This window comes from Anomaloglossus baeobatrachus, chromosome 4, assembly GCF_048569485.1.
Source record: "Anomaloglossus baeobatrachus isolate aAnoBae1 chromosome 4, aAnoBae1.hap1, whole genome shotgun sequence".
Taxonomy (NCBI): Eukaryota; Metazoa; Chordata; class Amphibia; order Anura; family Aromobatidae; genus Anomaloglossus; species Anomaloglossus baeobatrachus.
In genome coordinates this window covers 13,242,008-13,257,191 of record NC_134356.1, presented here as the reverse complement: position 1 = coordinate 13,257,191, position 15,184 = coordinate 13,242,008, and the positions used below count along the sequence as shown (strand labels likewise).

Here is a 15,184-nt window from a genome sequence, read left to right as displayed (position 1 = left end):
TATCAGGCTATCTTGACACCTAACATTTTTTACCTTTCTTTGTGGTAGAGCCTGTGTAACTCCTTCACATATCAGGCTATCCTGACACCTAACATGTTTTACCTTTCTTTGTGGTAGAGCCTGTGTAACTCCTTCACATATCAGGCTATCCTGACACCTAACATTTTTTACCTTTCTTTGTGGTAGAGCCTGTGTAACTCCTTCACATATCAGGCTATCCTGACACCTAACATTTTTTTACCTTTCTTTGTGGTAGAGCCTGTGTAACTCCTTCATATATCCGGCTATCCTGACACCTAACATGTTTTACCTTTCTTTGTGGTAGAGCCTGTGTAACTCCTTCACATATCAGGCTATCCTGACACCTAACATTTTTTTCCTTTATTTGTGGTAGAGCCTGTGTAACTCCTTCACATATCAGGCTATCCTGACACCTAACATTTTTTTTCCTTTCTTTGTGGTAGAGCCTGTGTAACGCCTTCACATATCAGGCTGTCATGACACCTAACATTTTTTACCTTTCTTTGTGGTAGAGCCTGTGTAACTCCTTCACATGTCAGGCTATCCTAACACCTAACATTTTTTACCTTTCTTTGTGGTAGAGCCTGTGTAACTCCTTCACATATCAGGCTACCCTGACACGTAACATTTTTTACCTTTCTTTGTGGTAGAGCCTGTGTAACTCCTTCACATATCAGGCTATCCTGACACCTAACATGTTTTACCTTTCTTTGTGGTAGAGCCTGTGTAACTCCTTCACATATCAGGCTATCCTGACACCTAACATTTTTTACCTTTCTTTGTGGTAGAGCCTGTGTAACTCCTTCACATATCAGGCTATCTTGACACCTAACATTTTTTACCTTTCTTTGTGGTAGAGCCTGTGTAACTCCTTCACATATCAGGCTATCCTGACACCTAACATGTTTTACCTTTCTTTGTGGTAGAGCCTGTGTAACTCCTTCACATATCAGGCTATCCTGACACCTAACATTTTTTACCTTTCTTTGTGGTAGAGCCTGTGTAACTCCTTCACATATCAGGCTATCCTGACACCTAACATTTTTTTACCTTTCTTTGTGGTAGAGCCTGTGTAACTCCTTCATATATCCGGCTATCCTGACACCTAACATGTTTTACCTTTCTTTGTGGTAGAGCCTGTGTAACTCCTTCACATATCAGGCTATCCTGACACCTAACATTTTTTACCTTTCTTTGTGGTAGAGCCTGTGTAACTCCTTCACATATCAGGCTATCCTGACACCTAACATTTTTTTACCTTTCTTTGTGGTAGAGCCTGTGTAACTCCTTCACATATCAGGCTATCCTGACACCTAACATTTTTTTACCTTTCTTTGTGGTAGAGCCTGTGTAACTCCTTCATATATCCGGCTATCCTGACACCTAACATGTTTTACCTTTCTATTTGGTAGAGCCTGTGGAACTCCTTCACATATCAGGCTATCCTGACACCTAACATTTTTTACCTTTCTTTGTGGTACAGCCTGTGTAACTCCTTCACATATCAGGCTACCCTGACACCTAACATTTTTTACCTTTCTTTGTGGTAGAGCCTGTGTAACTCCTTCACATATCAGGGTATCCTGACACCTAACATTTTTTACCTTTCTTTGTGGTACAGCCTGTGTAACTCCTTCACATATCAGGCTATCCTGACACCTAACATTTTTTTCCTTTATTTGTGGTAGAGCCTGTGTAACTCCTTCACATATCAGGCTATCCTGACACATAACATTTTTTTTCCTTTCTTTGTGGTAGAGCCTGTGTAACGCCTTCACATATCAGGCTGTCATGACACTTAACATTTTTTACCTTTCTTTGTGGTAGAGCCTGTGTAACTCCTTCACATGTCAGGCTATCCTAACACCTAACATTTTTTACCTTTCTTTGTGGTAGAGCCTGTGTAACTCCTTCACATATCAGGCTACCCTGACACGTAACATTTTTTACCTTTCTTTGTGGTAGAGCCTGTGTAACTCCTTCACATATCAGGCTATCCTGACACCTAACATGTTTTACCTTTCTTTGTGGTAGAGCCTGTGTAACTCCTTCACATATCAGGCTATCCTGACACCTAACATTTTTTACCTTTCTTTGTGGTAGAGCCTGTGTAACTCCTTCACATATCAGGCTATCTTGACACCTAACATTTTTTACCTTTCTTTGTGGTAGAGCCTGTGTAACTCCTTCACATATCAGGCTATCCTGACACCTAACATGTTTTACCTTTCTTTGTGGTAGAGCCTGTGTAACTCCTTCACATATCAGGCTATCCTGACACCTAACATTTTTTACCTTTCTTTGTGGTAGAGCCTGTGTAACTCCTTCACATATCAGGCTATCCTGACACCTAACATTTTTTTACCTTTCTTTGTGGTAGAGCCTGTGTAACTCCTTCATATATCCGGCTATCCTGACACCTAACATGTTTTACCTTTCTTTGTGGTAGAGCCTGTGTAACTCCTTCACATATCAGGCTATCCTGACACCTAACATTTTTTACCTTTCTTTGTGGTAGAGCCTGTGTAACTCCTTCACATATCAGGCTATCCTGACACCTAACATTTTTTTACCTTTCTTTGTGGTAGAGCCTGTGTAACTCCTTCACATATCAGGCTATCCTGACACCTAACATTTTTTTACCTTTCTTTGTGGTAGAGCCTGTGTAACTCCTTCATATATCCGGCTATCCTGACACCTAACATGTTTTACCTTTCTATTTGGTAGAGCCTGAGGAACTCCTTCACATATCAGGCTATCCTGACACCTAACATTTTTTTTCCTTTCTTTGTGGTAGAGCCTGTGTAACGCCTTCACATATCAGGCTGTCATGACACCTAACATTTTTTACCTTTCTTTGTGGTAGAGCCTGTGTAACTCCTTCACATATCAGGCTATCCTGACACCTAACATTTTTTACCTTTCTTTGTGGTAGAGCCTGTGTAACTCCTTCACATATCAGGCTACCCTGACACCTAACATTTTTTACCTTTCTTTGTGGTAGAGCCTGTGTAACTCCTTCACATATCAGGCTATCCTGACACCTAATATGTTTTACCTTTTTTTGTGGTAGAGACTGTGTAACTCCTTCACATATCAGGCTATCCTGACACCTAACATTTTTTACCTTTCTTTGTGGTAGAGCCTGTGTAACTCCTTCACATATCAGGCTATCCTGACACCTAACATTTTTTACCTTTCTTTGTGGTAGAGCCTGTGTAACTCCTTCATATATCCGGCTATCCTGACACCTAACCTGTTTTACCTTTCTATTTGGTAAAGCCTGTGTAACTCCTTCACATATCAGGCTATACTGACACCTAACATTTTTTACCTTTCTTTGTGGTAGAGCCTGTGTAACTCCTTCACATATCAGGCTATCCTGACACCTAACATTTTTTACCTTTCTTTGTGGTAGAGCCTGTGTAACTCCTTCACATATCAGGCTATCCTGACACCTAACATTTTTTACCTTTCTTTGTGGTAGAGCCTGTGTAACTCCTTCACATATCAGGCTACCCTGACACCTAACATTTTTTACCTTTCTTTGTGGTAGAGCCTGTGTAACTCCACATATCAGGCTATCCTGACACCTATCATGTTTTACCTTTCTTTATGGTAGAGCCTGTGTAACTCCTTCACATATCAGGCTATCCTGACACCTAACATGTTTTACCTTTCTGTGTGGTAGAGCCTGTGTAACTCCTTCACATATCAGGCTATCCTGACACCTAACATTTTTTACCTTTCTTTGTGGTAGAGCCTGTGTAACTCCTTCACATATCAGGCTATCCTGACACCTAACATTTTTTTACCTTTCTTTGTGGTAGAGCCTGTGTAACTCCTTCATATATCCGGCTATCCTGACACCTAACATGTTTTACCTTTCTATTTGGTAGAGCCTGTGTAACTCCTTCACATATCAGGCTATCCTGACACCTAACTTTTTTTTCCTTTCTTTGTGGTAGAGCCTGTGTAACGCCTTCACATATCAGGCTGTCATGACACCTAACATTTTTTACCTTTCTTTGTGGTAGAGCCTGTGTAACTCCTTCACATATCAGGCTATCCTGACACCTAACATTTTTTATCTTTCTTTGTGGTAGAGCCTGTGTAACTCCTTCACATATCAGGCTACCCTGACACCTAACATTTTTTACCTTTCTTTGTGGTAGAGCCTGTGTAACTCCTTCACATATCAGGCTATCCTGACACCTAACATGTTTTACCTTTCTTTGTGGTAGAGCCTGTGTAACTCCTTCACATATCAGGCTATCCTGACACCTAACATTTTTTACCTTTATTTGTGGTAGAGTCTGTGTAACTCCTTCACATATCAGGCTATCCTGACACCTAACATTTTTTTCCTTTATTTGTGGTAGAGCCTGTGTAACTCCTTCACATATCAGGCTATCCTGACACCTAACATTTTTTACCTTTCTTTGTGGTAGAGCCTGTGTAACTCCTTCACATATCAGGCTATCCTGACACCTAACATTTTTTTTCCTTTCTTTGTGGTAGAGCCTGTGTAACGCCTTCACATATCAGGCTGTCATGACACCTAACATGTTTTACCTTTCTTTGTGGTAGAGCCTGTGTAACTCCTTCACATATCAGGCTATCCTGACACCTAACATTTTTTACCTTTCTTTGTGGTAGAGCCTGTGTAACTCCTTCACATATCAGGCTACTCTGAAACCCAAGGCATCTATGAGAGCTCATAACTCCAACCTGTGGATTTTTCTGCTCTTTCCGTCCCTCTTCTTATTTGTAGGTAGAAAGGGAGGTTGTAGATGGTAGAACAGAGAGTGTGGGGGGGGGGGATCTTCATGGAGGGCAGATCACACTGTGTAGATAGGAAGGAAAATATACAATCAACAACGGAGGGGGAGTGTATAAAAAGTAGAGAACTCACTACAGAATGGGTGAGGGAGAGGGAAATCACACACTAACCACCACAAAGGATCTGTAGAAGGAGAAACCAGTCCAGGAATGAAGCTGTGCTCATATATATGAATTAGTGAACACACCGACCTCACATCCAGCCTGTATTACTGGGACAGTCCAGGAATGAAGCTGTGCTCATACAGAAGAGTGAGCACACCGACTCACATCCAGCCTGTATTACTGGGACAGTCCAGGAATGAAGCTGAGCTCATACATGAGAGTGAGCTCACCGACCTCACATCCAGCCTGTATTACTCGGACAATCCAGGAATGAAGCTGTGCTGATACAGAAGAGTGAGCACACCGACCTCACATTCAGCCTGTATTACTGGGACAGTCCAGGAATGAAGCTGTGCTCATACATGAGAGTGAGCACACTGACCTCACATCCAGCCTGTATTACTGGGACAGTCCAGGAATGAAGCTGTGCTCATACAAGAGAGTGAGCACACTGCCCTCACATCCAGCCTGTATTACTGGGACAGTCCAGGAATGAAGCTGTGCTCATAAATGAGAGTGAGCACACCAACCTCACATCCAACCTGTATTACTGGGACAGTCCAGGAATGAAGCTGTGCTCATACATAAGAGTGAGCACGCTGACCTCACATCCAGCCTGTATTACTGGGACAGTCCAGGAATGAAGCTGTGCTCATACAGAAGAGTGAGCACACTAATCTCACATCCAGCCTGTATTACTGGGACAGTCCAGGAATGAAGCTGTGCTCACACAGAAGACTGAGCACACTGCCCTCACATCCAGCCTGTATTACTGGGACAGTCCACGAATGAAGCTGTGCTGATACAGAAGAGTGAGTACGCTGCCCTCACATCCAGCTTATATTACTGGGACAGTCCAGGAATGAAGCTGTGCTCATACAGAAGAGTGAGCACACTGACCTCACATCCAACCTGTATTACTGGGACAGTCCAGTAATGAAGCTGTGCTCATACATGAGAGTGAGCTCACCGACCTCACATCCAGCCTGTATTACTGGGACAGTCCAGGAATGAAGCTGCGCTCATACATGAGAGTGAGCACACCGACCTCACATCCAGCCCCTATTACTGGGACAGTCCAGTAATGAAGCTGTGCTCATACAGAAGAGTGAGCACACCGACCTCACATCCAGCCTGTATTACTGGGACAGTCCAGGAATGAAGCTGAGCTCATATATGAGAGTGAGCACACCGACCTCACATCCAGCCTGTATTACTGGGACAATCCAGGAATGAAGCTGTGCTCATACAGAAGAGTGAGCACACCAACCTCACATCCAGCCTGTATTACTGGGACAGTCCAGGAATGAAGCTGTGCTCATACATGAGAGTGAGCACACTGCCCTCACATCCAGCCTGTATAACTGGGACAGTCCAGGAATGAAGCTGTGCTCATACATGAGAGTGAGCACACTGACCTCACATCCAGCCTGTATTACTGGGACAGTCCAGGAATGAAGCTGTGCTCATACATGAGTGAGCACACTGCCCTCACATCCAGCCTGTATTACTGGGACAGTCCAGGAATGAAGCTGTGCTCATACATGAGAGTGAGCACACCAACCTCACATCCAGCCTGTATTACTGGGACAGTCCAGGAATGAAGTTGTGCTCATACATAAGAGTGAGCACGCTGACCTCACATCTAGCCTGTATTACTGGGACAGTCCAGGAATGAAGCTGTGCTCATACAGAAGAGTGAGCACACTAATCTCACATCCAGCCTGTATTACTGGGACCGTCCAGGAATGAAGCTGTGCTCACACAGAAGACTGAGCACACTGCCCTCACATCCAGCCTGTATTACTGGGACAGTCCACGAATGAAGCTGTGCTGATACAGAAGAGTGAGTACGCTGCCCTCACATCCAGCTTGTATTACTGGGACAGTCCAGGAATGAAGCTGTGCTCATACAGAAGAGTGAGCACACTGACCTCACATCCAACCTGTATTACTGGGACAGTCCAGGAATGAAGCTGTGCTCATACACAAGAGTGAGCACGCTGCCCTCACATCCAGCCTGTATTACTGAGGCGAACATGACACAAAGAACGAAGTCTGGGAACTTGGGCAACTTGTGATCTCCATATCAGAAGGTCTGAGGAGCAATACATAGGCAACCTCAAACTTTGCGGCAACTGGGCCAAATGATCTGTCCTCTCCTGCAATTGGAGTGCATGCAGTCTTCCTCTTGGCCACCAGGTGTCAGCGTTGTACCTGTATAGTGCAGCATCTGCAGCTGCATCTCCCCACAGACAGCAGGAAAAGCAGTAACTACTTCAGGCTGGAAGATAAAAATAATAATAACCTACAATTCCCGTCACCGGAGCGACGGATGGCGGTGATGTTCTGCGGCTAATCAGACGGAACAGTGGTGCTGTGCGGCACCATCATGTACCCACTGCGCCTCCATCTACCTGTGTCCCTGTGACCTGGAGATCACAGGTGAAGCTCAGAGCCGCAGCTGCGCCCCAGAATCCGCTGTCAGCAGGACGCGTATGAGCAAGCGGAATAAACCTCATTACACGACGCACGCAGCTCTGGGAGTACAATGCTGCGCTCTATTTCCACAGCAATAAGTGTGGGGCAAAGCTCACGCCTCATCTCCTAAAACGACCTGAATTCTAGCACATGAGCCTTTAGATGGAGATAAAAGTTAAAAAGGTGATACTTCTACTCCAGTCACATCCAAAGCTGCTCTGAATCTGGTGTTCACAGCCCCTGCTGCTTCAGTGTCTGCAGCCCCTGCTTGTTCAGTGTCTGCATCACCTGCTGGATCAGTGTCTGCGGCCTCTGTTGGTTCAGTGTCTGCAGCCCCTGCTGGTTCAGTGTCTGCAGTCCCTGCTGGTTCAGTGTCTGCAGCCCCTGCTGGTTCAGTGTCTGCGGCCCCTGCTGGTTCAGTGTCTGCAGCCCCTGCTGGTTCAGTGTCTGCAGCCCCTGCTGGTTCAGTGTCTGCAGTCCCTGCTGGTTCAGTGTCTGCAGCCCCTGCTGGTTCAGTGTTTGCAGCCCCTGCTGGTTCAGTGTCTGCAGTCCCTGCTGGTTCAGTGTCTGCAGCCCCTGCTGGTTCAGTGTTTGCAGCCCCTGCTGGTTCAGTGTCTGCAGCTCCTGCTGGTTCAGTGTCTGCAGCTCCTGGTGGTTCAGTGTCTGCAGCTCCTGCTGGTTCAGTGTCTGCAGCCCCTGCTGGTTCAGTGTCTGCAGCCCATGCTGGTTCAGTGTCTGCAGTCCCTGCTGGTTCAGTGTCTGCAGCCCCTGCTGGTTCAGTGTTTGCAGCCCCTGCTGGTTCAGTGTCTGCAGTCCCTGCTGGTTTAGTGTCTGCAGCCCCTGCAGGTTCAGTGTCTGCAGCTCCTGCTGGTTCAGTGTGTGCAGCCCCTGCTGGTTCAGTGTCTGGGGCCCCTGCTGGTTTAGTGTCTGCGGCCCCTGTTGGTTTAGTGTCTGCGGCCCCTGTTGATTTAGTGTCTGCGGCCCCTGTTGGTTTAGTGTCTGCGGCCCCTGCTGGTTCAGTGTCTGCAGTTTTTATCCTTATTGTGCTCACTGTTAGGCAGCTATTAGCAGAATTTTGAGCGCACACAGCTCTGGATGTGATTGTAAGATAAAGCTTCAGGGTTTTTTGTTTATTTTTTTAAAGGGACCAACATTTTTTATATATGTACAGTACAGACCAAAAGTTTGGACACACCTTCTCATCTCTAGAACAGCTGTTAAGAGGAGACTTTGTGCAGCAGCCTTCATGGTAAATTAGCTGCTAGGAAACCACTGCTAAGGACAGACAACAAGCAGAAGAGAACACCAGGAATGGACATTAGACCAGTGGAAATCTGCGCTTTGCTCTGATGAGTCCAAATTTGAGATCTTTGGATCCAACCACCGTGTCTTTGTAGGAAAGGTGAACGGATGGACTCTACATGGCTGGTTCCCACCGAGAAGCATGGAGGAGGAGGTGTGATGGTGTGGGGGGGGCTTTGCTGGTGACACTGTTGGGGATTTATTCAAAATTGAAGGCATACAGAACCAGCATGGCTACCACAGCATCTTGCAGTGGCATGCTATTCCATCCGGTTTGCGTTTAGTTGGACCATCATTTATTTTTGAGCAGGACAATGACCCCAAACACCTCCAGGCTGTGTAAGCGCTATCTGACTAAGAAGGAGAGTGATGGGGTGCTACACCAGATGACCTGGCCTCCATAGTCACCAGACCTGAACCCAATCGAGATGGTTTGGGGTGAGCTGGACCGCAGAGTGAAGGCAAAAGGGCCAACAGGTGCTAAGCATCTCTGGGAACTCCTTCAAGACTGTTGGAAAACCATTTCCGGTGACTACCTCCTGAAGCTCATCAAGAGAATGCCAAGAGTGTGCAAAACAGTAATCAAAGCAAAAGAGGTGGCGACTGTGAAGAACCTAGAATATAAGACACATTTTCAGTTGATTCACACTTTAAGTATTTCCTTCCACATGTTGCAATTCAGAGTTTTGATGTCTTCAATGTGAATCTACAATTTTTAGTGTCAAGAAAACTCTTTGAATGAGAAGTTGTGTCCAAACTTTTGGTCTGTACTGTGTATATATATTTGTCATTTTAGAGGCAGCGCGCCGGACACTTCGAGCACGTGGCGCATATGAACATGTTCAGCAGCGAGACCCCGACATTCAGGATCCCAGCCAAGATTTCTTTCCTTAAGCTGTCAGTGGAAGAAGAAGATCCCGCAGGTAAAGAGAAGACGTGATTGGTCAGTGGTGATGGTGTAGATCTCGTCCAACCATCACAGAGCTGAGAGCGTCAGATTCAGCAGAGCTGAGTGCGTCAGATGCAGCAGAGCTGAGAGCGTCAGTTGCGGCAGAGCTGAGTGCGTCAGATGCAGCAGAGCTGAGAGCGTCAGATGCAGCAGAGCTGAGAGCGTCAGATGCAGCAGACCTGAGAGCGTCAGATGCAGCAGAGCTGAGTGCGTCAGATGCAGCAGAGCTGAGAGCGTCAGATGCAGCAGAGCTGAGAGCGTCAGATGCAGCAGAGCTGAGAGCGTCAGATGCGGCAAAGCTGAGAGCAACAGATGCAGCAGAGCTGAGAGCGTCAGATGCAGCAGAGCTGAGAGCGTCAGATGCAGCAGAGCTGAGTGCGTCAGATGCAGCAGAGCTGAGAGCGTCAGATGCAGCAGAGCTGAGAGCGTCAGATGCAGCAGAGCTGAGAGCGTCATATGCAGCAGAGCTGAGAGCGTCAGATGCAGCAGAGCTGAGAGCGTCAGATGCAGCAGAGCTGAGAGCGTCAGATGCAGCAGAACTGAGAGCGTCATATGCAGCAGAGCTGAGAGCGTCAGATGCAGCGGAGCTGAGAGCGTCAGATGCAGCGGAGCTGAGAGCGTCAGATGCAGCGGAGCTGAGAGCGTCAGATGCAGCAGAGCTGAAAGCGTCAGATGCAGCAGAACTGAGAGCGTCAGATGCAGCAGAGCTGAGAGCGTCAGATGCGGCAAAGCTGAGAGCAACAGATGCAGCAGAGCTGAGAGCGTCAGATGCAGCAGAGCTGAGAGCGTCAGATGCAGCAGAGCTGAGAGCGTCAGATGCAGCAGAGCTGAGAGCGTCAGATGCAGCAGAGCTGAGTGCGTCAGATGCAGCAGAGCTGAGAGCGTCAGATGCAGCAGAGCTGAGTGCGTCAGATGCAGCAGAGCTGAGAGCGTCAGATGCAGCAGAGCTGAGAGCGTCAGATGCAGCAGAGCTGAGAGCGTCATATGCAGCAGAGCTGAGAGCGTCAGATGCAGCAGAGCTGAGAGCGTCAGATGCAGCAGAGCTGAGAGCGTCAGATGCAGCAGAACTGAGAGCGTCATATGCAGCAGAGCTGAGAGCGTCAGATGCAGCAGAGCTGAGAGCGTCAGATGCAGCGGAGCTGAGAGCGTCAGATGCAGCGGAGCTGAGTGCGTCAGATGCAGCAGAACTGAGAGCGTCAGATGCAGCAGAGCTGAGAGCGTCAGATGCGGCAAAGCTGAGAGCAACAGATGCAGCAGAGCTGAGAGCGTCAGATGCAGCAGAGCTGAGAGCGTCAGATGCAGCAGAGCTGAGAGCGTCAGATGCAGCAGAGCTGAGAGCGTCAGATGCAGCAGAACTGAGAGCGTCAGATGCGGCAGAGCTGAGAGCAACAGATGCAGCAGAGCTGAGAGCGTCAGATGCAGCAGAACTGAGAGCGTCAGATGCAGCAGAGCTGAGAGCAACAGATGCAGCAGAGCTGAGAGCAACAGATGCAGCAGAACTGAGAGCGTCAGATGCAGCGGAGCTGAGAGCGTCAGATGCAGCAGAGCTGAGAGCGTCAGATGCAGCAGAGCTGAGTGCGTCAGATGCGGCAGAGCTGAGAGCAACAGATGCAGCAGAGCTGAGAGCGTCAGATGCAGCGGAGCTGAGAGCGTCAGATGCAGCGGAGCTGAGAGCGTCAGATGCAGCAGAGCTGAGAGCGTCAGATGCAGCAGAGCTGAGAGCGTCAGATGCAGCAGAGCTGAGAGCGTCAGATGCAGCAGAGCTGAGAGCGTCAGATGCAGCGGAGCTGGGAGCAACAGATGCAGCAGAGCTGAGAGCGTCAGATGCAGCAGAGCTGAGAGCGTCAGATGCAGCAGAGCTGAGAGCAACAGATGCAGCAGAGCTGAGTGCGTCAGATGCAGCAGAGCTGAGAGCAACAGATGCAGCAGAGCTGAGTGCGTCAGATGCAGCAGAGCTGAGAGCAACAGATGCAGCAGAGCTGAGTGCGTCAGATGCAGCAGAGCTGAGTGCGTCAGATGCAGCAGAGCTGAGAGCGTCAGATGCAGCAGAGCTGAGAGCGTCAGATGCAGCAGAACTGAGAGCGTCAGATGCAGCGGAGCTGAGAGCGTCAGATGCAGCGGAGCTGAGAGCGTCAGATGCAGCAGAGCTGAAAGCGTCAGATGCAGCAGAACTGAGAGCGTCAGATGCAGCAGAGCTGAGAGCGTCAGATGCGGCAAAGCTGAGAGCAACAGATGCAGCAGAGCTGAGAGCGTCAGATGCAGCAGAGCTGAGAGCGTCAGATGCAGCAGAGCTGAGAGCGTCAGATGCAGCAGAGCTGAGAGCGTCAGATGCAGCAGAGCTGAGTGCGTCAGATGCAGCAGAGCTGAGAGCGTCAGATGCAGCAGAGCTGAGTGCGTCAGATGCAGCAGAGCTGAGAGCGTCAGATGCAGCAGAGCTGAGAGCGTCAGATGCAGCAGAGCTGAGAGCGTCAGATGCAGCAGAGCTGAGAGCGTCAGATGCGGCAAAGCTGAGAGCAACAGATGCAGCAGAGCTGAGAGCGTCAGATGCAGCAGAGCTGAGAGCGTCAGATGCAGCAGAGCTGAGAGCGTCAGATGCAGCAGAGCTGAGAGCGTCAGATGCAGCAGAACTGAGAGCGTCAGATGCGGCAGAGCTGAGAGCAACAGATGCAGCAGAGCTGAGAGCGTCAGATGCAGCAGAACTGAGAGCGTCAGATGCAGCAGAGCTGAGAGCAACAGATGCAGCAGAGCTGAGAGCAACAGATGCAGCAGAACTGAGAGCGTCAGATGCAGCGGAGCTGAGAGCGTCAGATGCAGCAGAGCTGAGAGCGTCAGATGCAGCAGAGCTGAGTGCGTCAGATGCGGCAGAGCTGAGAGCAACAGATGCAGCAGAGCTGAGAGCGTCAGATGCAGCGGAGCTGAGAGCGTCAGATGCAGCGGAGCTGAGAGCGTCAGATGCAGCAGAGCTGAGAGCGTCAGATGCAGCAGAGCTGAGAGCGTCAGATGCAGCAGAGCTGAGAGCGTCAGATGCAGCAGAGCTGAGAGCGTCAGATGCAGCGGAGCTGGGAGCAACAGATGCAGCAGAGCTGAGAGCGTCAGATGCAGCAGAGCTGAGAGCGTCAGATGCAGCAGAGCTGAGAGCAACAGATGCAGCAGAGCTGAGTGCGTCAGATGCAGCAGAGCTGAGAGCAACAGATGCAGCAGAGCTGAGTGCGTCAGATGCAGCAGAGCTGAGAGCAACAGATGCAGCAGAGCTGAGTGCGTCAGATGCAGCAGAGCTGAGTGCGTCAGATGCAGCAGAGCTGAGAGCGTCAGATGCAGCAGAGCTGAGAGCGTCAGATGCAGCAGAACTGAGAGCGTCAGATGCAGCAGAGCTGAGAGCGTCAGATGCAGCAGAGCTGAGAGCGTGAGATGCAGCAGAGCTGAGAGTGTGAGATGCAGCAGAGCTGAGTGCGTCAGATGCAGCGGAGCTGAGAGCGTCAGATGCAGCAGAGCTGAGAGCAACAGATGCAGCAGAGCTGAAAGCGTCAGATGCAGCGGAGCTGAGTGCGTCAGATGCAGCGGAGCTGAGTGCGTCAGATGCAGCAGAGCTGAGAGCGACAGATGCAGCAGAACTGAGAGCGTCAGATGCAGCAGAGCTGAGAGCAACAGATGCAGCAGAGCTGAGAGCGTTAGATGCAGCGGAGTTGAGAGCGTCAGATGCAGCAGAGCTGAGAGCGTCAGATGCAGCAGAACTGAGAGCGTCAGATGCAGCGGAGCTGAGAGCAACAGATGTAGCAGAGCTGAGAGTGTCAGATGCAGCAGAGCTGAGAGCGTCAGATGCAGCGGATCTGAGAGCAACAGATGCAGCAGAGCTGAGTGCGTCAGATGCAGCAGAGCTGAGTGCGTCAGATGCAGCAGAGCTGAGTGCGTCAGATGCAGCAGAGCTGAGAGCGTCAGATGCAGCAGAACTGAGAGCGTCAGATGCAGCAGAGCTGAGAGCGTCAGATGCAGCAGAGCTGAGAGCGTCAGATGCAGCAGAGCTGAGAGCGTCAGATGCAGCGGAGCTGAGAGCAACAGATGCAGCAGAGCTGAGAGCGTCAGATGCAGCAGAGCTGAGTGCGTCAGATGCAGCAGAGCTGAGAGCGTCAGATGCAGCAGAGCTGAGAGCAACAGATGCAGCAGAGCTGAGAGCGTCAGATGCAGCGGAGCTGAGTGCGTCAGATGCAGCGGAGCTGAGTGCGTCAGATGCAGCAAAGCTGAGAGCAACAGATGCAGCAGAGCTGAGAGCAACAGATGCAGCAGAGCTGAGAGCGTCAGATGCAGCAAAGCTGAGATCGTCAGATGCAGCAGAGCTGAGAGCGTCAGATGCAGCAGAGCTGAGAGCGTCAGATGCAGCAGAGCTGAGAGCAACAGATGCAGCAGAGCTGAGAGCGTCAGATGCAGCAGAGCTGAGTGCGTCAGATGCAGCGGAGCTGAGAGCGTCAGATGCAGCAGAGCTGAGCGTCAGATGCAGCAGAGCTGAGAGCGTCAGATGCAGCAGACCTGAGAGCGTCAGATGCAGCAGAGCTGAGAGCGTCAGATGCAGCGGAGCTGAGTGCGTCAGATGCAGCAGAGCTGAAAGCGTCAGATGCAGCAGAGCTGAGTGCGTCAGGTGCAGCAGAACTGAGTGTGTCAGATGCAGCAGAGCTGAGTGCGTCCGATGCAGCAGAGCTGAGTGCGTCCGATGCAGCAGAGCTGAGTGCGTCAGATGCAGCAGAGCTGAAAGCGTCAGATGCAGCGGAGCTGAGAGCAACAGATGCAGCAGAGCTGAGAGCGTCAGATGCAGCAGAGCTGAGTGCGTCAGATGCAGCAGAGCTGAGAGCGTCAGATGCAGCAGAGCTGAGAGCAACAGATGCAGCAGAGCTGAGAGCGTCAGATGCAGCGGAGCTGAGTGCGTCAGATGCAGCGGAGCTGAGTGCGTCAGATGCAGCAAAGCTGAGAGCAACAGATGCAGCAGAGCTGAGAGCAACAGATGCAGCAGAGCTGAGAGCGTCAGATGCAGCAAAGCTGAGATCGTCAGATGCAGCAGAGCTGAGAGCGTCAGATGCAGCAGAGCTGAGAGCGTCAGATGCAGCAGAGCTGAGAGCAACAAATGCAGCAGAGCTGAGAGCGTCAGATGCAGCAGAGCTGAGTGCGTCAGATGCAGCGGAGCTGAGAGCGTCAGATGCAGCAGAGCTGAGAGCGTCAGATGCAGCAGAGCTGAGAGCGTCAGATGCAGCAGACCTGAGAGCGTCAGATGCAGCAGAGCTGAGAGCGTCAGATGCAGCGGAGCTGAGTGCGTCAGATGCAGCAGAGCAGAAAGCGTCAGATGCAGCAGAGCTGAGTGCGTCAGGTGCAGCAGAACTGAGTGTGTCAGATGCAGCAGAGCTGAGTGCGTCCGATGCAGCAGAGCTGAGTGCGTCCGATGCAGCAGAGCTGAGTGCGTCAGATGCAGCAGAGCTGAAAGCGTCAGATGCAGCAGAGCTG

The 15,184-nt window shown here is 49.9% G+C and overlaps 1 protein-coding gene across 1 annotated transcript in view; it reads left to right on the top strand.

Annotated features, from left to right (window-relative positions):
* The window catches only part of LOC142300965 (uncharacterized), a 69,236-nt gene that overhangs the window by 19,940 nt on the left and 34,112 nt on the right, over positions 1–15,184 (top strand). Inside the window, exon 3 of the mRNA XM_075341987.1 lies at positions 9,548–9,674. Within this exon, the coding sequence (XP_075198102.1) occupies positions 9,548–9,674 (127 nt within the window). The remainder of the gene's footprint in view (positions 1–9,547; positions 9,675–15,184) is intronic.